General features: G+C 36.2%; 1 protein-coding gene across 8 annotated transcripts in view; it reads left to right on the top strand.

Moving 5' to 3' along the window:
* The window catches only part of EXOC6 (exocyst complex component 6), a 234,955-nt gene that overhangs the window by 62,695 nt on the left and 148,834 nt on the right, over positions 1 to 23,426 (top strand). For all 8 annotated transcript variants that reach the window (XM_040485870.1, XM_040485871.1, XM_040485876.1 and 5 more), the window contains one exon: positions 13,066 to 13,270. In XM_040485870.1, coding sequence (XP_040341804.1) covers positions 13,066 to 13,270 — 205 coding nt within the window. The remainder of the gene's footprint in view (positions 1 to 13,065; positions 13,271 to 23,426) is intronic.

Genomic DNA, 23,426 nt, shown 5'->3' on the forward strand with positions numbered 1-23,426 from the left:
TTTCTTTCTTTCTTTCTTTCTTTCTTTCTTTCTTTCTTTCTTTCTTTCTTTCTTTCTTTCATAACCTGTTATTGATTCACTGCTAACAGTATTTTGTCTTACCTCTGAGATTTTAGATCTATTGTTTATATCTCTCCTTGCATATAGTCTGTTTCTACAGAGTACCTCCACCCCCCGCATTTTTGTTTTGTTTATTTTTTTCTTTAATCTCTGACTTTGTTGGTAGAGGTGTTTCTCAGATCTGGTAATTCCTTGGTTGACTGCTCATATTTAAATACAGTGGACATAGCTGATTGGAAGCTTTGGGTATGTGGGTGGGACTTGTTGATTGTGAATTTCACTGTGAGATTACCTAGCTGGGCTATTAGCTATATAGATTACCAGCTATATAGATTACCTAGTTGGTGAGCCTTTGATGTTAATATCTGGAGTTATTTCTTCTGGGGCCCCTCAGATTCCCTAGAGGAGACTTTTCCTGTCTCTTGTCTGGAGGGTAAAGATCTGACTGCCAGCATTCTGGGATCTGAGGTGGTGAAGAGGGCATTTGGTATATATAAACTCTGTTAATCCTCTTGTTTTCATATCAGTACTATTGCCCTCAGCCTTGGGTGGTCTTCCCCTGTTCAGAGATTATCTATTTTAGTCTCTTTAGTGTTTTGCCAAAATGCAGAAAGGTGACTCAGATGACTAAGTGGGGTTTGCTTCTTAAACACATTTTCAACCAATATTCCGTACTTCAGCTCTCCTTCCACTCCCTCTTCCATAAGTAGTGGAATTCCTATAAATTATTGACATTTTTGGAGATTCTAGAGAATATTCTTGGCTTCTCAACTATTGACTTAGAATTTAGTTTTCTAAGATATGCTGAGTTTTTGTTTTTGTTTTTTTTTTTTTTACCACATGTCCATCAGCTTTCAACATTCTAAAATTTTGTTCTCTCTTCTCCTTTTCTTTTTATCTGTGTGGGCTTATGCTTTTTTAAAAAATCTCTTCATGTTAGTTTATTGGAATTTCAAGGAGTCAAGGTAAAAAGCATGTGTTCAGGCTGCCATTGCACTAGATACCTAGGACCCCACTTCTGGTGCCTTGCCATATTTTTGTCAAGATAAATATCCATATGGAGTAATAAAGGGCGTGAGCAGATGTTATTCCTGGTGATCATTAGAGGTTGCAAATTTAGTGACCTGCAGAATCAAACTGGCCCACAGATATATTTGGTTTGATTTGCAAAATGTAAACAAAAATGTTTTTTGTTAGTTACTATCACTTCACATTCTTTAAGAGATATCTGGATTTGTGTTCTGATGACGCCCAAAGCTTGAATCTTGAGCTTGGTTTTGACGTCTCTGATTCTTGTTGAGTCTTTTCACATGGATATTCCACTATCTCAAGTTCAACATGTCTGCAACAGGTTTAAAATCTTTGCATATTTTGAGGGTTGGTCCCTTTTCTGTCACATGTGTTATAAAATATTTACTCTGTGGTGCAGTTTTTTATTTTTTTAAGTTATTTGTTTAGTGGTTTTTTTAGACCCAGATATACAAATCTAAGTCTGTAGCTCCATTAATTTTTTTTATATACATTTTTTAAAGTTTATTTATTTATTTTTAAGAGAGAGAGAGAGAGAGAGTGTGTGAATGGGGCAGGGGCAGAGAGAGAGGGGGGGGACAGAGGATCCAAAGCAGACTCTGTGCTGACAGCAGAGAGCCCAATGTGGGTATCAAACTCACGAACTGCGAGATCATGACCTGAGCTGAAGGCTGATGTTTAACTGACTGAGCCACACAGGTGCCCCTGTAGCCCCATGAATTTTTAAAAAGCAAATACACCTTTATTTATAACCACCAAGATCAAGATTTGAACATTATTTCTACCCCAAAAGCTTTTCTCATACTCTATTCCAGTCATTACCCCAAACAAGATTTAGAACACTTCCATCACCCTTTTATGCCCCTTTCTAATCGGTTCTTCCTTCCTTCTCCAGAGGTAACTTCTTTCTGATTTCTGTCACCAATGGTTAGTTTAACATTTTCTCAGAAGTGATATAAATGGAATCATAGAATATATATTTTTTCTTGTCTAGTACTTTTCACTCCAAATGTTTTGAGATTCATCCGTATTATTGCATATACCAATTGTTTGTTTCTTTTCATTGCTGAGTAGTATTCAGTTCTAAGAATTTGTTTACCCATTTACTGGTTGGTGGGTATTTGGGTTGTTTTTAGTTCGGAGGTGTTATGAATAAGACTATTATAAAATTAGTGTACAAGTCTTTGTAGGCAGATGTTTATATTTCTCTTTAATATATGCACAGGAGTAGAATTGCTGGGTTATAGTGTAGGTATAGGCTACCTTTTTATTTTTTCAAATGGTTCAATGAGAATTTTATTATTATTTTTTTTTTTAATTTTTTTTTTCAACGTTTATTTATTTTTGGGACAGAGAGAGAGCATGAACGGGGGAGGGGCAGAGAGAGAGGGAGACAGAATCGGAAACAGGCTCTAGGCTCTGAGCCATCAGCCCAGAGCCTGACGCGGGGCTCGAACTCACGGACCGCGAGATCGTGACCTGGCTGAAGTCGGACGCTTAACCGACTGCGCCACCCAGGCGCCCCAACAATGAGAATTTTAGATACTACACATCCTTGCCAACATATGATCCTGTAAGTCTGTTGTAGATGAGCCATTTTGATACATATAAAATGATATCTCAGTGTGGTTTCAATTTACATTTCTCTGATGACTGATGTTGAGTGCCTTTTCATTTGCTATTCATATGTGTATTTTCTTTTGTAAAATGTCAGTTCAAGTCCTTTACTTATAATTTTAGGTTTAGAGACACATTAAAAATATTTTTTAATGTTTATTTCAGAGAGAGAGAGAGAGAGAGAGAGAGAGAGAGAGAGAGAGAGAGACAAAACGTGAGCAGGGGAGGGGCAGAGAAAGAGAGGGAGACACAGAATCTGAAGCAGGCTCCAGGCTCTGAGCTGTCAGCACAGAGCCTGACACAGGGCTTGAACCCATGAACCGTGAGATGATGACGTGAGCTGAAATCAGATGCTTAACCGACTGAGCCACCCATGCGCCCCAGGTTTAGAGACGTATTGAGCAGAAAGTACAGAATTCCCATATACCTTCCTCTCCCTCACAGTTTCTTGTATGAGTATAGTACATTTCCTACAATTCAAGAACCAATATTGACACATTTTTAAGTCTACAGTTTGTAATAGGGTTTAGGGTTCATTCTTATATCGTACAGTTTTGTTGATTTTGACAAATGCATAGTGTCACATCTATCATGACAACATTATACAGAATAGCCTGAAAAATCCCTTGTGCTTCATCTCTTTCCCCATCCCTCCCTTACCAAACCCCTGCCAATCACTGACCTTTCTATAGTTTTGCCTTTTTCATAATGTCCTATAGTTGGGATCATACAATACGTGTTATGTTCAGACTGGCTTTGTTCACTTAACAATATGCATTTAAGATTCCTCCATGTCTTTTTATGGCTTGATAGCTTATTTGTTTTTATTGATGAAAAATATTGCCTTGTATGGATGCACCATTCACCTATTGAAGGACATCTTGGTTGCTTCTAATTTCTGGCAGTTAAAAATAAAGCTGCTGTAAACGTTTGTGTGCAGGTTTGTGTGGACATAACTTTTCAGTTCATTTAGGTAAATACCTGGGGGTACAGTTGCTAGATCATAGAGAGGCTGTATTTAGCTTTGTAAGAAACAGCCAAACTGTCTTCCAGAGTGGCTTTACTATTTTACATTCTCAGCACTAATGAATGGGAGTTCTGTTGCTCCACACCCTCACCAGGATTTGGTGTTGTCAGTGTTTTGGATTTTAGCCATTCTAATAGATGCATGGTAGTATCTTGTTTTAACTTGCAATTCTGTATTGGCATGTGATAGCATTTTTTTCGCATGCTTCTTTGCTATGTGTATATATTCTTTGGTGAGGTATCTGTTCAGATCTTTTGTACACTTTTATTTTTATTTATTTTCAATTTTTTTAAGTTTATTTATTTATTTTGAGAGAGAGAGAGGCAGAGGGAGAGAAAGAATCCCAAGCAGGCTCCACACAGTCAGCACAGAGCCTGATGCCAGGCTCAAACTCAAACCACGAGATCATGACATGAGCTGAAATCAAGAGTTGGACACTTAACCGACTCAGCCACCCAGGCGCCCCTACACTTTTAAATATGGTTGTTGGTTTTCTTATTGTTGACTTCTAAGTGTTTTTTTTTTTTAATATTTTATAGTACTATGTGTTTTGAAAATATCCTCTCCCATTCTTCTGCTTATCTTTTTAGTCTCTTAACAATGTCTTTTTAGAACAGAAGATACTAACTCACTGCCAAATCCAAGGTCACTTAGATTTTCTTCTGTGTTATTTTCTAGAGTTTTGTGTCTTACATTTATGTCTGTGATCCATTATGAGTTAATTTTTGTGAAATCCATTCATGAACATGGAATATCTCTCCATTTATTTAGATTTTCTTTGATTTCTTTCATCAGAGTTTTGTGGTTTTCTTCACATAGATCTTGTATATATTTGGTTAGATTTATACATAATTCATTTTTTGGTGCTAAAGTAAATGATACTGTGTTTTTAATTTCAAATTCCAGTTGTTCCTTGCTGGTTTACAGAAAGGCAGTTGACTTTGGTATGTTAGCCTGGTATCCTGCAACCTTCCTATAATCACTGACTAGTTCTGGGAATTTTTTTGTTGTTGATTGTTTGGGATTTTGTACATGGACAATCGTGTCATCTGCAGACAAGGCTTTTCTTTCTTCCTTCCTAATATGAATACCTTTTATTACTTTTTCTCTTATTGAATTAGCAATGAATATCAGTATGATGGTTAAATAGGAGTGGTGAGGAGGAACATCCTTGCCTGTTTCTGATCTCATGGGGAGAAGCATTACGTTTCTCACCACTAAGTATGATGTTAGTTTTGTATGATTTTTATTCTTTTAAATTTAAGGTGTGTTTTATAGCCCAGAATATGGCCTATATTGGCGAATGTTCTATGTGAGCTTGAGAAGAATATATATTCTGTTGTTGGATGAAGTATATTCTGTAGATGTCCGTGAAACCCAGTTGACTGATAATGCTCTTCAGTTCAACCATATCCTTAACTGAATTTCTGGCTGCTGGATCTGTCGATTACCAGAGGAGTTTTGAGGTCTTCAACTATATTAGTGGGTTTATTTGTTTTCCTTGCTGTTCTATCAATTTTTGCCTCACATATTTTGATACTTTGTTATTAGGTACATACACATTAAGGATTGTTATGTCTTTTTAGATACTGATCATTTTATCATTATGTAATGCTTCTATCTCATAATTTTCCTTGCTCTGAAGTCTGCTTTATCTGAAATTAATATAGCTACTCCAGTGTTCTTTTGATTAGTGTTACCATAGTGTATCTTGTTCCATCCCTTTACTTTTAATCTCTCTTGTATTTTTATATTTAAAGTATTCCTTTGATGCAACATATGGTTGCGTCTTGTGTTTGTTCTCCACCTAGAATTGTAGAACTTCTATAAGAAAATATAGGAGTTTCTCTTCGTAATACTGGGGTAAGCAAAGATATTTTTTAGAAGGATCACAAAAAGCTATACAAAATTGAAAATTGGACTTCAAATAAAAACTTATTTATCAAAAGACTCTTGTAAGAAAATTGGTAGGCAAGCCACAGACTAGGAGAAAACATTTGAAAGATTATTTTTTTGTGACAGGACTCATAACCATAATATGTAAAGAGCTTTTACAAATTAATAAGAAAAAGGAAAAAAAAAAGAATGAAAATAGGAACTTCTAATTTCTGTTCTGACATGTAAAAGAGCCTTGTAGTAATCATTCCTGTCTTTACAACAAGAAGTTAAACAAAATAAAAAACCTTTTTTTAGGGGCGCCTGGGTGGCACAGTTGGTTAAGCGTCCGACTTCAGCCAGGTCACGATCTCGCGGTCCGGGAGTTCGAGCCCCGCATCGGGCTCTGGGCTGATGGCTCAGAGCCTGGAGCCTGTTTCCGATTCTGTGTCTCCCTCTCTCTCTGCCCCTCCCCTGTTCATGCTCTGTGTCTCTCTCTGTCCCAAAAATAAATAAACGTTGAAAAAAAAAAAACAACACCTTTTTTTAGATCCATTGGAAAACTGAAATCATAGGGCAATCTGCTACACCCCGAATTAGAGAGACAGGCAATAGAAGCTATCACAGTTTACTGAGAGCAGAAGCCCCTGCTGGAGCTTGGTAGGAACATTTAAAGGTGATTGAGCATGTTCTGGCTTCAGAGGTAAAAATTTGGAGGGGCCCAGGAAGTCCACTACTCTTTAATGAGTTTTAGCTTCAGGAGCCCTACCAGAGTCTAGATCTGGTGGAGCCCTACCAGTGAAGATCACAGAAAAATACCAACCGAGAAAGAAAAAAGTAACCAGTTTGAAATAAGCCCTAAGTGTATTCTTAGCAAAGGCCAGCTGGCAAAATTTTGATATGAATCCCATTACTTCAATAGATGTTAAGCTTAATAGCTTTTTTGTTTGTTCTTCTTTTTTTTTTTTACCCTAAATTATTTAATTTATTTTTTTAATTTGCATCCAAGTTAGTTAGCCTGTAGTGCAACAATGATTTCAGTAGTAGATTCCTTAATGCCCCTTACCCATTTAGCCCATCCCCCCTCCCAGCACGCCTCCAGTGACCCTCTGTTCTCCATATTTAAGAGTCTCTTCTGTTTTGTCCCCCTCCCTGTTTTTATATGATTTTTGCTTCCCTTCCCTTATGTTCATCTGTTCTGTATCTTAAAGTCCTCATATGAGTGAAGTCATATGATATTTGTCTTTCTCTGACTGACTCATTTCGCTTAGCATAATACCCTCCAGTTCCATTCACGTAGTTGTGAATGGCAAGATTGCATTCTTTTTGATTGCCGAGTAATACTCCATTATATATATGTACCACATCTTTATCCATTCATCCATTGATGGACATTTGGGCTCTTTCCATACTTCGGCTGTTTTCAGTAGTGCTGCTCTAAACATTGGGGTGCATGTGCCCCTTCAAAACAGCATACCTGTATCCCTTGGATAAATACCTAGTAGTGCAATTTCTGGGTTGTAGGGTAGTTCTATTTTTAATTTTTTGAGGAACCTCCCTACTGTTTTCCAGAATGGCTGCACCAGTTTGCACTCCCACCAACAGTGCAAAAGAGATCCTCTTTCTCCACATCCTCACCAGCATCTGTTGTTCCCTGAGTTGTTAATGTTAGCCATTCTGACTGGTGTCAGGTGGTATCTCATTGTGGTTTTGATTTGTATTTCCCTGGTGATGAGCGATGTTGAGCATTTTTTCATGTGTCAGTTGGCCATCTGGATGTCTTCTTTGGAGAAGTGTCTATCCATGTCTTTTGCCTATTTCTTCACTGGATTATTTGATTTTTGGGTGTTGAGTTTGATAAGTTCTTTATAGATTTTGGATACTAACCCTTCGTCTGATATGTTGTTTGCAAATATCTTCTCCCATTCTGTCTGTTGCCTTTTAGTTTTGTTGATTGTTTCCTTTGCTGTGCAGAGGCTTTTTATTTTGATGAGGTCCCAGTAGTCCATTTTTGCTTTTGTTTCTCTTGCCTCCAGAGACATGTTGAGTAAGAAGTTGCTGCGGCCAAGTTTGAAGAGGTTTTTGCCTGCTTTCTCCTCAAGGATTTTGAGGGCTTCGGGTCTTACATTTAGGTCTTTCATCCATTTTGAGTTTGTTTTTGTGTATGGTGTAAGAAAGTGGTCCAGGTTCATTCTTCTGCATGTCGCAGTCCAGTTTTCCCAGCACCACTTGCTGAAGAGACTATCTTTATTCCATTGGCTATTCTTTCCTGCTTTGTCAAAGATTAGTTGACGATATGTTTGTGGGTCCATTTCTGGGTTCTCTATTCTGTTCCATTGATCTGAGTGTCTGTTTTTGTACCAGTACCATACTGTCTTGATGATTACAGCTTTGTAATGCAGCTTGAAGTCCGGTATTTCTTCTTGACACAGTTTTCATATCTTATGTTTTATGAAGGACTTTGACCACTTTATCTGAGTTGTTTAATTTATTGGCATAAACTTTTATCCTTTTAATGTCTGCAGGATCTGTAGAAATGTTCATCTTTGTCATTTTCAGTGTTAGCAATTTGTATTAATTTGCCTTGATTTGTATGAAACAAGGCTTATCAATTTTATGGATGTTTTCTTTTCTTTTTTTTTTTTTTTTTTTTTTTTTGAGAGAGAGAAAGAGCTCTCACTCATGCTTGAGTTGGGGAAGGGCAGAAGATGAGGGAGAGAGAATCCTCAGGCTCCACACCCAGCTTGGAGCCCGACTTGGGCGTGGAGCCAGAAACCATGCAGGCCTTGATCTCATGGCTCTGGGATCATGCCCTAGCCAAAATCAAGAGTTGGACGCTCAGCTGACTGAGCCATCCAGGCACCTATTTTATGGATATTTTCAAAGATCTAACATTTGAGTTTATTTACTCTTTGATTTCTGTTTTTGTTTTTATTATTTCCATTGTTATACTTGGGGTTTAATTTGTTCTTTTTCTTTCTTCAGACAGTGGAAATTTAAAACAGTGATTTTATGCCTTTCTTTTTTATTACACACATTTAAAGTTATACATTTTCCTCTGAGAACTGCTTTATTTGCACCCCACAACTTTTGAAATGTTGTTTTTACTATCTTTTAGTTTAAAATATTTTATTTTCCTTTTTTTTTTTTTTTTTTTTTTTTTTTTGCTTTTGGGTTATTTACAAGTGTATTGTTTACTTTTCAAGTACTTGGAAGATTTTTGGGATATGTTATGATCTTTATTATTAATTTCTAGTTTAATACTATTGGGTGAGTGAACATACTCTGTATGATTTCAGACCTTTGACATTTATTGAGACTTGTTTAGTGACCCAGCGTATCACCTGTCTTGATGAATATTTCACTTGTGCTTAAAGAGACTGTGTATTTTGCAGTTGTGGCTTTAATGTTCTAGAAATACCAGTTAGGTTGTGTTAGTGTTAAAACAGTTCAAATTTTCTTTTCCCTTAGTGTTTTGTTTTGTTGGCCAGTTCTATCAGGGGTAAGAAAAGGGTGTTAAGTTTTCAACTATTGTGGTATGTCTATTTTCCCTTTAGTTCTTTGAATGTTCTTTTATGTATTTCAAAGCTCTGTTATTAAATGCATTCACATTTATGATTGTTTTATATTCTTACTGTTTGACTCTGTATCATATGAAATGTCCTTCTTTATCTTTGGTGATATTCTGTATCTTGAATTCAACTTTGCCTGGTGTTGATGTGGTCATTTTAGTTATTCCAGCATGCTTATACTAGATGTTTCATGATGTATCTTTGACTTTTTTTTTACTTTTAACCTCAGTCTTTATATTTAAAATGTGTTTCTTACCAATAGCATATAGCTGGGTATTACTTTTTTTCATCCAGTAGGCAATATCTACTTTGTTCTAGACCATTTACAATTATTTAATTACTATTATGGTTGACTTTTTAATCTTGCTGTTTTCTGTTTGTCTGATTCTTTCCTTCCTTCTTTCCTTCCTTCCTTCCTTCCTTCCTTCCTTCCTTCCTTCCTTCCTTTTTATGACTAAGTTTTTTTAGTATATATATTTATCTCTAACTCTGTTCACTTACTAGTATATATCTTTGTTAAACATTTTAGCAGCTACTCTAGAGAGCACAATATGCATGTTTAACTCACCACAGTTCACTTTCAAATAATGTTGTTAGACTTCATCAAAATATAAAACTTATAACAGTACAATTGTATTTATTCCCACCCTCTGTTTGTTGTGTTTTTGTTTTAACATAATTTACTTATGATATACATATACGTTATATATATCATACACCTATTAACCATAATTAAAAGAGAGTTTTTATTTTTTTTTTAAATTTTTTTTTAACGTTTTATTTATTTTTGAGACAGAGAGAGACAAAGCATGAACAGGGGAGGGTCAGAGAGAGGGAGACAAAGAATCCGAAACAGGCTCCAGGCTCTGAGCTGTCAGCACAGAGCCCAGCGCGGGGCTCGAACTCACGGACCGCGAGATCATGACCTGAGCCGAAGTTGGCCGCTTAACCGACTGAGCCACCCAGGCGCCCCTAAAAGAGAGTTTTTAATAAAACTTACCCACTTAACCTTTCTGTTACTCTTTTTCCCTTTTTGCAGATACAGACTTCTAACTGGTATAATTGCCTTTAGCATGATAAATTTTGTTTAGTATTTATTGTAGTACACATCTGTCTTCTGAAGAAAAGTTTCTTGCTTTGTGTATCTGGAAATGTGTTTATTTCACACATTACAAATGTAATTAGATTTGTATATTAGATTTGTAATTAGGTCTTTTTTCCTCTGGCTACTTTTACGATTTTACTCCATATGTTTTGTTTTTATAAGTTTGACTGTGATGTGCTTAGGTGTGATTTTCTTTGCAGTTATATTACTTGGAGGTTATTTAGCTTATTTTGAATCTGTGAGTTGATACTTTTCATCAATGTAGAAAATTTGGGGACTCTTATTTCTTCAAATATTTCTTCACCATTATTTTCTCTCTCTCTTTTGGGAACTCCAGTTATATGTATGTTTGATCATTTAATGTCCGTAATTTCTAGGAACTCTCCTTTTCTCTTTTCTGTTTCATACTGGATAAATTTTTGGACCTATCTTAAACTTTACTGAGCCTATTTTTATTGATCTCACAGTATTCTGAGATCCTGTTTTTTTCTTTGTGTGTATGTATTTGTGTATTTTGCATAATGTCTGTTTAGTTGTCTTCACATTCATGAATAGTTTTTTCTTCCGTATCTAGTCTGCTATTAAATAGCCCATTGAGTGAATGAATTCTTCATTATGATATTTTATTTTCAGCTTTTTCTTTTGATTCTTTGTTCTAATATCTGTTTCTCCACTACAGTTCCCCATCTCTTCATGATTCTTAACTACTCTTTTTTTATTAGATTCTATAACACATGTTGTTGTTAAAGTTTCATCTGTTAATTACAAGCTCTAGGCCACCTGTATGTATACTTCCACTGACTTTTTTCTTTTACTTTTGGGTCACAGTTTTCTACTTATTTATGTATCTTGTAATTTTTTCTTATATGTAGGATATTGTATTTAGGATAGTAGAGACTGAAGTAACAACTTCTATGATAGTTAAAAATCTGGTGAATTGGAAATGCTCAGGGGAAGGCAAATAAAGTAAGAACAGTGACATAATTTGTACCCTATGGGCTGGAGAACCATTAGAGTATTCACATGTTTTCCCTTTAAGAATGACACATAATTTTTTTGAAATGTCTCATACTTATAAAAGCACACATCTTGGTAGAGGTTTAATATAGGGAGAAATTTATTTTAGTATTTATAAAAAATAAAAAATGCCAATAATGTGGACATCACTAGATTATTGCAGTTGACTTACAAATAGGTATTAATCTGTTCTAGAATAATTTTAAAGATAATTTCCATGATATGTTTTAAAATAGGATGTAAGCATATAGATCTGGAATTGTTGTAGATATTGACTAGATGTAATCATGGCCAAATTGAGGTAATTACTACATGGTAGCATCAGGTGGTGCTGAGATCGTGACCTGAGCCTAAGTTGGATGCTTAGCCAACTGAGCCGCCCAGGCACCCCTAGTCATCTAATTTTTAAATTAGTGGTAGATTTTGTGACAGTTTGCAAAATATACTCTATCTTTGGGAATATAGGCTGGAGAATCAACAAATATCTTTAAACTGAATTAAAAAAAAATTTTTTTACTGTTTATTTTTGAGAGAGAGAGAAAAAAACAGCACGAGCATAGGTGGGGCAGAGAGAACAGAGACACAGAATCTGAAGGAGGCTCCAGGCCCCAAGATGTTGGTACAGAGCCTGGCACAGGGCTTGAACTCATGAGATCATGACCTGAGCCAAAGTCAGGATGCTCAACTGACTGAGCCACCCAGGCACCTGTAATTTTTGTTATCTAGATAGTGCCTTTCCTCATTTTTAATATCCAAATCAATGGGAAAGTGTCAAATATTATTTGATTAATTAAAAAAAATCCCTCTAGCCAAAACATAAGAGACTCTTAAAAACTGAGAACAAACTGAGGGTTGATGGGGGGTGGGAGAGAGGGGAGGGTGGGTGATGGGCACTGAGGAGGGCACCTGTTGGGATGAGCACTGGGTGTTGTATGAAAACCAATTTGACAATAAATTTCATATTAAAAAAAATCCCTCTACCTACTTTCAGTGGATTTTGGTGGTGAATATTATTGTAGGAAACTGAGAGTTTTGTTTTCTCTACCAATTAATTATAATGTCTTTGCCGAATTATATACTCTCTGTGTTTCAGTTTCTCATCTATAGAGTGTAAATAGTAATGTCTGCCATAGACATCTACCTCATAGAAGACTAGAGAAAATCAAAGTATGTATATGAAAATACACAGCAGTTTCTCTGGGGCATAGGCTGTATTTTACTAATTACTGCATACTCACTGTGTCATTCAGTATATATTTGTTGGGTTGAAAATAAATCAGTCTGTGGTTTTTTACTTGTTTTTTATGATGCCTATTATTATTACTAAGTGCTTTAAATAGTGTAAAATTAAAAAAAATCTCCTTAGTATACATTTTACTTGCATTTGAATTAAATCCATACATTATTTATGTTACAGTACATGGATGGGAGAGATATTATGAAAGCACATGTCAAATAACTAAATATTCTCATTAAAAATTTTGGAACTTTTTCAAGGTATACATTTACTATGATGACTATGATACTGCTTATGGTGTTATAGATTTAGATGAAGTGAAATAAGGAAGCTGTATGGTAGTATAAGTCATGAATTTTCAGCCTGCAAACTTGTTCATATGGTATAGTTTGTGTAAATAGAAATAAATATTAATTTTTCCTATTTTAACTATAACTGTGTCCTTTTTGATTGGAGTGTTTGGACTGATTATTTTGTAAAATTAATGTAATAACTTTTTATAGAGTTTTATTTTTAACTTTCACAGGTATTATTCTGCTCTAAAAACTATGGAACAATTAGAAAATGTGTATTTTCCCCGGGTTAGTCAATACCGGTTTTGTCAGCTAATGATAGAAAATCTTCCTAAACTCCGTGAGGATATTAAAGAAATTTCCATGTCTGATCTCAAAGACTTTTTGGAAAGCATTCGAAAACATTCTGACAAAATAGGTGAAACAGCAATGAAACAGGTGAGAATAAAAAGAAAATTCTTAATGTTTAAAAATATTTTTTTTAAATGTCTATTTTTGACAGAGAGAGAGAGAGAGAGAGAGGCAGAGCATGAGCGGGGGAGGGGCAGAGTGAGAGGGAGACACAATCTGACACAGGCTCCAGGCTCCGAGCTCTCAGCACAGAGCCCGACGCAGGGCTCGAACTCACAGACCGCGAGATCATGACCTGAGCCAAAGTCGGACACTCAACCGACTGAGCCACCCAGGAGCCCCTAATTTAATGTTATTCAGTGGTGTAAGTTATAGAATATATCCAAAGTTTACCTTTTTTTTTTTTTTAGTTACCTAAAATGCTTATTTTTGTTTAGCTTAACCCTTTTCTTATTTTTCCTGAATCTTGCTTGGAATGGATTTAATCAGCATTTTCTTTTGGTTTGCAGTTATTCTGTATTTAAGTAAAGTCAATCTAACTTGACTCACCAGCCTTTCTCCTGGTAAGTCAGGTATAATATTAACTTGTGCCAGCAGACAAATTTGCTGTAAAATTAGCCGAACCACAAACAGAGGCAAATGGGATTCCTTTTATCATAAGATTTTAAATTACTGTCTCCTTAAAAGTATTATCTTTGAGTTGACAACTCCTACAGGTCAATAATAAGAAGAAAAAATAGTAGACAAGATTTGGCAGTTATAAAGTTAATGTACCTACCTTTTGAATTAGCATTCTTCCAGATAATTCCAGTGAGAAATGAAAACATGTCCTTGTGATGTTCACAGCAACTCTGTTCACGATTAGCCCCAAACTGGAAACAACCCAAAGGGGCATCAACAGGGGACTGGATAAACAAATTGTGCTGTATAAAAATATAATGGAGTATTACTTAGCAATAAAAAGGAATGAAATTACTGATATGTACAAAAACAAATATTAATCTCCTGGGCATTATGCTAAACTACAGAAGCTGGACACACAAAAAAGCACAGGTTGTGGGATTCCATATATTGCAGTTGTAAAGCAGGAGAAACCAAAGAGAAAAAGTCATGGGGTGCCTGGGTGGCTCAGTGCGTTAAGTGTCTGACTTAAGCTCAGGTCATGATCTCAGGGTTCAGGAGTTCGAACCCCACATCGGGCTCTCTGCTGTCAGCATGGAGCCTGCTTCAGATCTCTATGTCCCCCCACCTCTCTGCCCCTTCCCTGCTGCTTACACATGCTCTCTATCTCTCAAAACTAAAATAAAACTTAAAAAAAAAATCAGAGCAATGGTTGCCTCTGGTTGGGGAGATTGCCTGGAAAGGGACATGAAGGGACTTTCTGGGGAGATGGAAATGTTTTGTCTTATGCTAAAAGTGCATCCACTTGTCAAAATTGTACAGTTAAGGTCTATACATCTCAGCATATATAAATCTGACCTCAAAGAAATTTGTAAAAAATCATTGGTGTGTGTGTGTGTGTGTGTGTGTGTGTGTGTGTGTGTGTGTGTGTTTGTGCACTGAGTGGGTAAAGATACATAGATGACACAAGAATGTATAAATATTAATTGTTGAAGGTAGGTGATGAGTACTTGGGAGTTAATTATATTTATCTGTTCACTTTGTTTATATTTGAAATTTTTAGTAAAAAGTTTTAAAGTGATTATACTTTAAAATTTCTTAACTAAAACTTCTAATAATCATAGTGTCATAAAAATAAAACAGTCCTCCTAATTTTTTTTCTCAAGTATTAGAAATTACTTTAGAGAAGCTTGAGGTGGGGCAGGGTAGGGCAGAGGTATGCCGACTGGGTAGCACCTGAGCTGAGAGCCAGAGAGTGCACTGCAGGTGCGACCTTCGCTTCCTTCTCCTGCCAGGGCTTCCAGAGAAGCTTTTTACTTTATTTTATTATTTTTTAAAAGTTTATTTATTTATTTTTGAAAGAGAGAGAGAGAAAGAGAGTGCATGCATGTGCCTGCAGGAGCAGTGGAGAGGCAGAAAGAGAGAGAGAGGGACAGAGGATCCGAAGTGGGCTCTGGGCTGAACGCAGAGAGCCCAATGTGGGGCTCGAACTCACGAACTGTGAGATCATGACCTGAGCCGAAGGCAGATGCTTAACCAACTGAGTCACCCAGTGCCTCTATTTTATTTTATTTTTTTTTATTTTTTCTTTAATTTTTTAAAACATTTAATTTATTTTTGAGACAGAGAGAGACAAAGCATGAACAGGGGAGGGTCAGAGAGAGAGGGAGACACAGAATCTGAAACAGGCTCCAGGCTCTGAGGTGTCAGCACAGAGCCCAATGCGGGGGCTCGAACTCACAGACCGCGAGATCATGACCTGAGCTGAAGTCGGCCGCTTTACTGACTGAGCCACCCAGGTGCCCCTATTTTAGTTTTTAATTAAAGAAATGTATCAGTATTAGACTGTCACAACAGAGGAAATTAAAATTCAGTATATGAACTTTTTCCCTACTTATTTTTTAATTAGTTATTTTTGTTTATTTATTTATTTTGAGAGAGAGAGAGAAAGAGAGAAATTGGGGAAGGGGCAGAGAGAGAGGGAAAGAGAGAGAATCCCAAGCAGGCTTAACACCACCAGTGCAGAACCCAGTGTGGGGCTCAAATTCATGAACCACAAGATCATGACCTTAGCCAAAGTCAGATGGTTAACTGACTGAGTCACCCAGGTGCCCCTCTACTTTAACTTTTTCCAGAATTATCTTCAAATCAGATAATCTCCATTATATTCCTATTAATCGTTTCAGCTTTGCACAGTATTCTATGTTAATTTGTTTAACAGATTTAATAAATTTGTTTAGTAAATTGTTTACTTTGGGGATGTATAGATTTTGAAAATTCTTTATCAGGATCAATATACTTTAATAATAAATGAAAACCATATATAATAATGTAAGATTTGTGCAATAATGTTTTTTAAAGTTGTTTCTTTTTAAAGAATTTCCTGTTAACTGTTGCTTATCTATAGCTTATCTATAGGTGGGCTATAGCAGATTTGATTTTCAAATTATTATTATTTTTAACATTTTTTTAAATGTTTTATTTATTCTTGAGAGAGAGAGACACAGAGCATGAACGAGGGAGGGACAGAGAGAGAGAGGGAGACACAGAATCCAAAGCAGGCTCCAGGCTCTGAGCTATCAGCACAGAGCCCGACGTGGGGTTCGAACTCACAAGCAGTGAAATCATGACCTGAGCCGAAGTCAGACGCCCAACTGACTGAGCCACCCAGGCACCCCTCAAATTATTTTCAATAGCATCTTTTGTTCAGATAAATACTTGGTTGATAAAAATATATATTTGTTTTCTGTGAATAAACAAAAGCTATAAAAGATAATTTAAGCCAAAGTTAATTTCCTGTCTTTCCTTTGGAAGCTACATCTGAGGCCATTTTCCTTACCGTTGGAATGATAGAAATATGATTCATTGTGGGCAGTAGCATAGGAAAATAAATGGTAGAAGTATTGGCCAGCAGGCTAGAGTTGGAACCTTAGATTAATAGCCTGGAAAAGATAAAGACTAAGTAAGTATGAGAGAATAAGGTTTGAAGCTAGAGTTCAGAAGAATCCAGAGATGCTGAATCTAGAGACTGTCATTATTCCAGAGAACAACATCCGTTAAGAAAGCCCCAGGAAAGGCGAGTGGGTGGCTCCCTCGGTTAAGCATCCGACTTCAGCTTAGGTCATGATCTTATGGTTCCTAAGAGTGAACTCTGCATCGGGCTCTCTGCTGTCCGCACAGAGCCCACTCAGTTCCTCTGTCCCCTTCTCTCTCTGTCTCTCTCTCTCAAAAATAAAATAAGCATTAAAAAAAAATAATAAAAGAAAGCCCCAGGAAAGTGGAACCAAAAAGATTGGATATTACCTCACTATTCAGGTGGAATAAAGTATGAGATGTCATAGCTTTTCTCTGAAGTGATCATCTTTGTCCTCCACTGTTGACATTTCAAGAGATACTTAATAGGACTGATGCATTCTATAATAAAATGAGAATCGGGGAGGCGCCTGGGTGGCTCAGTCGGTTAAGCGTCCCACTTCGGCTCAGGTCACGATCTCGCGGTTCGTGGGTTCGAGCCCTGCGTCAGGCTCTGTGCTGACAGCTCAGAGCCTGGAGCCTGTTTCAGATTCTGTGTCTCCCTCTTTCTCTGACCCTCCCCTGTTCATGCTCTCTCTCTGTCTCAAAAATAAATAAACATTAAAAAAAAATCCAACTCTTCGTTTAAAAAATAAATAAATAAAATGAGAATCAGGGGAGCCTCTGATTCTTCTTGTAGCATCTCCCATTTCTTCTCAGGATATAAAGTCCTTTTGACTGATTGTCTCTGATGAGTGAGTGTTCTACACTGGAGAGTTCTTCAACATTACATTCTTGCTTTCAGCATCGCAATGTCTTCAGTACTTTTTCTCCTAAGTCTCCTAAGAGCAAGGAGTTCTGTGTATGTAATGGGGATAAAAAAAACCCATAATCACTTGGTAAGGTATTTTCAGCACAAGGATATCAATGATAGTTTAAAGTTCATGTTCTAGGGGCACCTAGGTGGTTCGGTCAGTTGAGTGTCATGATCTTGCGGTTCATGAGTTCAAGCCCCACATCAGGCTCACTGCTATCAGTGCAGAGCCCACTTTGGACACTCTGACCCTCTCTCTCTGCCCCTCCCCCTCTTGCACTCTCTCAAACAAACAAAACAAAACAAAAACCACTTAAAGTTCATGTTCTATTATATAGTCAGTTTTAACTAAGTTTCATTATTAAACTTGTCTTCTCGGACCTCTTTTTCATGAATCAGCTCTGGACTCTTTCTACCGAGGCAGTCCACCAAGTCATGGGCCCTAGGATTTCAGGTTTATGAGAATTTCCTGCTGAAAGGGAATGGACTCTTCCGAGTTTATTACCATTATTTTCTTGTAAAAAGCGTCAAGCTCCCTACCTCTGCAACTTAAACAGACCTTTCATCACAGAAACCTTTCCTAATCATGTCTTAATTCTATTATCTAATGTCCCATTTGTGGATTTGTTATATATTTGCTTCAGTATCCTGTAGGCACATCAAATCTAGCATTTCTAAAAGTAAACTATCTTCTTACAAAATGTATTGATTTTTCCTATGTTTATTATGTCACAGAGTAATATGTCCAGTTTTCACAAGGCAGAAACTGGGGAGCACTTTAGACTTTTCAGGAGTATTTATATTCTTTATGTAATTTGTTACTAAATTCTACTCAGTAACGATCAGTTCTGCTTCTCAATTTCTGTCGATTCTGTATCCTCCTTTCTGTGTACCTAGACTGTTGTTATGTCAGATTAATTATTCTCCTTATCTCTAGTCTTTTGCTTGCTATTCTAAAATGTGAGTATGACAACTTTCTCTTCAGTGACTCCCAGTGACCCTTTACCTAAATCTGAAACAAAAGCCTCATCTCCTGGTACTCCTTCCTGTGATACAGCAGTAATGGATTTCTTACAAATTTTTGAATACACAGTTTGTTTCCTCTATTTAGAATGCCTTCCATTTTTCCAAATTTCCTTTCTGCTGAATTCCTGCATTTTCCCCCAAAAGCTGGCTTAAGCATCTCCTATTCTATGGAACCTGCCTTTCTCTGTCTCACTCTTGCCAGCAAGAGATGGTCACTTCCTCCTCAGTCTATATCCTGTATACTTTTCACACTACATTATAATTGCTTAATTTTGTATCCTTAACTAGGCAGTAAGCTTTTTAAGTGATGGGTTATATCCAATTTATTTTTACCTTCCTGGGATCTAGTACCATGCTCAAATTGAGTCGCACAAAAAGTTATTTTTTTAAAGGATCTTAGAGTTGAGTTTTAGCTTCTTTGGGGAGAATTTTTTATTTTTAAAAACATTTTAAATTTTTTGAGAGAGAACGCGGGGGAAGAGCAGAGGGAGAAGTAGAGAGAATCTTAAGCAGCTACCTCACTCAGTGCAGAGCTTGACATGGGGCTCCATCTCATGACTGTGAGGTCATGACCTGAGCCAAAATCGAGTCAGATGTTTAACTGACTGAGCCACCCAGGTGTCCCCAGAGAAAATTTGTAAGGTGAAAAACAAAACTTGTAGTACTTGTAGTACTACAGTACTTGTAGTTTTTTCCCCCTCTTTCTAATGTGAGAGATGAGTCCACTGTGAGTAGAGTGATGTTTAATTAACAATTAAATACCTAAAATTCATAGTCTCAGTTAACACTTTCCATGTTGTATTTTCTGGCACACATTTTTATAGTGGAAAACAGGGGACTAAATGGTCAAATAACTTTTGGAAATCTGAGGTAAATTTAAGCATATTTCTTCAGTTATGAATTCTAAATCTCTTGAAAAGGGATACAGTATATAATGTTTATTTAACTTAAATGAGTATAGAACCTTTTCTCAAGAAATACTTGTTGATACTGCTAGTTTTGCATACAACACAGTTTGGAAGCAGTGCTTTTAAAAAATGATTTATACTTCTCTGAAAACAGAAAACCCTTGACAAAGTTAGTTTGGACAGCTTGATACTGTAGTTCCTTCCGTGAGGTTGGTTAGTGGATATTTCATAGAGTTGGGATTTTGGCCAAAGAGTGAACCACTCCCTCCCAGCAACAGACACACATGCCAGCTCAGGAAGTAAATGGTCCCATGTAACTTTAGGGCTTCAGAAAATTAAACTTTTTTTTTCACTAGCAATAATCAATTGAAGTTAAGGCAGCATATTTTATGTACATTCATGCATGTATATCTTTTTAATTTTTCTGGTATTTTAGATTTTATGTGGCTGGTTTTTCACTTAAGAAAGAATTAGTGGGAATTCTTTAGTAAAACTGACAATATTCCAAATCGAAGGTCATTAAAATAGTTGAATCATTATTTAACTTGACTCATTGAAATGAAGAGGAATATACTCTTTGGCAATTCATATAAAGCTAACTCTAGGATGAGAACCAACGTCTAAGCAATGGAACTGTTAGACATGGACTTTAAAGTTAGCATAGTCAAAGCACTGTAAGACAAGATTAAGAATTTTGGCAGATCAGTTAAAACCATAAAGCAAACCATCTGTAAATTCAGAACTGAACATATATGAACATATTAAGAACTCAGTGTATAGTTGGCAGAACAGCTTAGACACAGCTAAAGAGAGAATTAGTTAACCAGAAGGTAGGTCAGAGGAAGTTATCCAAATTGAAGCTCAGAGAAACAGAAGGATAGAAAATAAAGAGTTTAAAGACATATGAGATAAGATGGAAAAGTTTAACATATGTGTAATTATAGTCCCAAAGGGAAGAAAGAGAGATGGACATAAATAATATGGATAGACCCTGAAGCCATGGATTCAAAAAGTGTTGTGAATTCTAAGTGGGAGAAATACAGAAATCCCATACTTAGGCATAGAATAGTAAAATGTTAGAAAAGTAAAGAAGAAAAATCTTAAAAGCAGCCAGAGGGGAAAATCTGTTATCTTTATTTTTTTTTTTAATTTTTTTTTTCAACGTTTATTTATTTTTGGGACAGAGAGAGACAGAGCATGAACGGGGGAGGGGCAGAGAGAGAGGGAGACACAGAATCGGAAACAGGCTCCAGGCTCTGAGCCATCAGCCCAGAGCCCGACGCGGGGCTCTAACTCACGGACCGCGAGATCGTGACCTGGCTGAAGTCGGACGCTTAACCGACTGCGCCACCCAGGCGCCCCAAAATCTGTTATCTTTAAAAGAGCAGTAATAATACTAATTTATAGCTGACTTCTCAGCAGAATCAATGGAAACCAAAAGACAGTGAGCTAATACATCTGAAGTGCTAACAAATCTTATCTGTCAACCTAGAATTGTTTACCCACCAAAAAATGTCTTTTAGAAATGGACGTGAAATGGGAGCACCTGGCTGGCTCAGTTAGTATGACGTGTGACGCATCTTGGTAGACGTGACCTTGGGATCATGAATTCGATCCCCATGTTGGGGTTAGAGTTTACGAAAGAAAGAAAGAAAGGAAGGAAGGAAGGAAGGAAGGAAGGAAGGAAGGAAGGAAGGAAGGAAGGAAGGAAGGAAGAAAGAAATTGGGGATAGAGTTTACTTAAAACAAAAAGAAATTGAGATGAAATGGAGATATTTTTCAGATAAACAATACCTAGAGAATTTATTTCTAGCACACCTACATAAAAGAAATACTATTTTCAGACAGAAAATGATCCCAGTTAAAAACCCAGAGATGTTACAGGTAAACAGCACAACTATTTTGGGTAAAATTGCATATATTATATTGGCTGTGTAAAACAAAAACATAGGATTTACATATTTATAGAAACTATTTTATGACAACTATTTTGCTAGCATGTTGGTTTTGGACCCACACTACCTCTAAATCATGACTTGCACAAGGATAATACCTTTCCCTCTCACATACCTGTATTATATTTACTTTGATATGATTCAGCTACTATCAACTCTTACCTTTGCCCCTTTATTTAAAATAGTGCAAGACAACAACCACATATAAGTTAGAAGGAGAATTGATATGGGTTTGAAAATTTCTATTAAGTTATTCTGCTTATAGGAGACATACCTTACATGGAAACATATAGAGAGGTTGAAAGCAAAGGGATGGAAAAGATACCTCATGCAAACATCAATTAAAAAAACTGATGTGTGTGTATTAATATCAAAGCAGCCTTTAAAACAAAATTATTAGAAGAAAGAGGAACACTTCATAGTGATAAAAAGATTCAGTTAATCAAGAAAATAAACAGTTCTAAATTTTTTCCCATAATAATGTAATCTCAAAATATATAAAGCAAAAATTTGTATGTATTAATATCAAAGCAGGCTTGAAGAAAAAATTATTAGTAGAAGAAAGAGGAACATTTCATAGAGATAAAAAGATTCAGTTCATCAAGAAAATAATTCTAAATTTGTTCCCATAATAAAATAAAATTTATAAAGCAAAAATTGTCAGAATTAAAAGAAATCGACAACTTGATCATAATGGGAGATATTAATAATACACTTCTCTCAGTAAATGCTAGAACAGTAGACAAAATTAATAAAGATACAGTCCTTTCAAATAATATGATTAACAACCCTGACCTAACTGACATATGTCAGTATATTGCATGATTTCAGAATATACATTTTTTAAAGAACGTTTACCAAAATTGATTACATTCTGGTTCATGGAGCAAATGTCAGTAAATTTAAAAGGAATGAAATGATAGTATGTTCTCTGACCATATTGGAATTATTCCAGAAATCAGAAAAATAGGTAAGTAGAAAATCTCTGTAGGTTTGGAAATTAAGAAGTAAAATTCTAAATAATCCATACATCAAAGAAGAAACTCAATTTAAACCAGAAAATATTTTGAATTATAACGAAAGTATGACATATCAAAACTTGTAGGGTGCAGCAAAAGTCACATTTAAGGGAAATTTATAGCCTTAAATTTATGAATTAGGAAAGAAAGGCTGAAATCAGTGACATAAATATTCATCTCAAGGAGTTAGAGCAACAATAAACAAATTAAATTCAAAGAAAATAGAAGGATATGACCCAAACAGCACAGGTAACAAAAACAAAACAAGTGGGTTTATACCAAACTAAAAAGCTTCTACACATCAAAGGAAGCAATTAACAGTATGAAAAGACAATCGACAAAATGGGAGAAAATAGTTGCAAACTGTAGGTCTGATTAGGGATTAATTTCCACAATATATAAGGACTACATAAAACTCAATAGCAAGAAACCTTAATGACCTGATTTAAAAATCAGCTAGGGGGAGCGCCTGGGTGGCTCAGTTGGTTCAGAGGGGGACTTGGGCTCAGGTCATGATCTCATGGTTTGAGTTCAAGCCAGTTTGAGTTCGAGCCCTGCATTGGGCTTTGTATTGACAGCTCAGAGCCTGGAGCCTGCTTCAGATTCTGTATCTCCCTCTCTCTCTGTCCCTTCCCCACTCTCACTCTGTCTCTCTCTCTCTCAAAAATAAATAGAGATTAAAGAAAAAAAATTTTTTTTTATATCAGCTAGGGATTTGGATAGACATTGCTCCAAAGAAGACATACAGGTTGCCAGCAGGTATATGAAAAAATGTTCAATATCACTAACCATTAGGGAAATGCAAATCAAAATCACTGTGGGATATATCACCTCGCCCCTCTCATGATTGCTGTTATCAAGCAAAAGACAACTAATGTTGGCAGGTGT

This window comes from Herpailurus yagouaroundi, unplaced genomic scaffold (assembly GCF_014898765.1).
Source record: "Herpailurus yagouaroundi ecotype Mexico unplaced genomic scaffold, PumYag 163, whole genome shotgun sequence".
In the NCBI taxonomy this organism is placed as follows: Eukaryota; Metazoa; Chordata; class Mammalia; order Carnivora; family Felidae; genus Herpailurus; species Herpailurus yagouaroundi.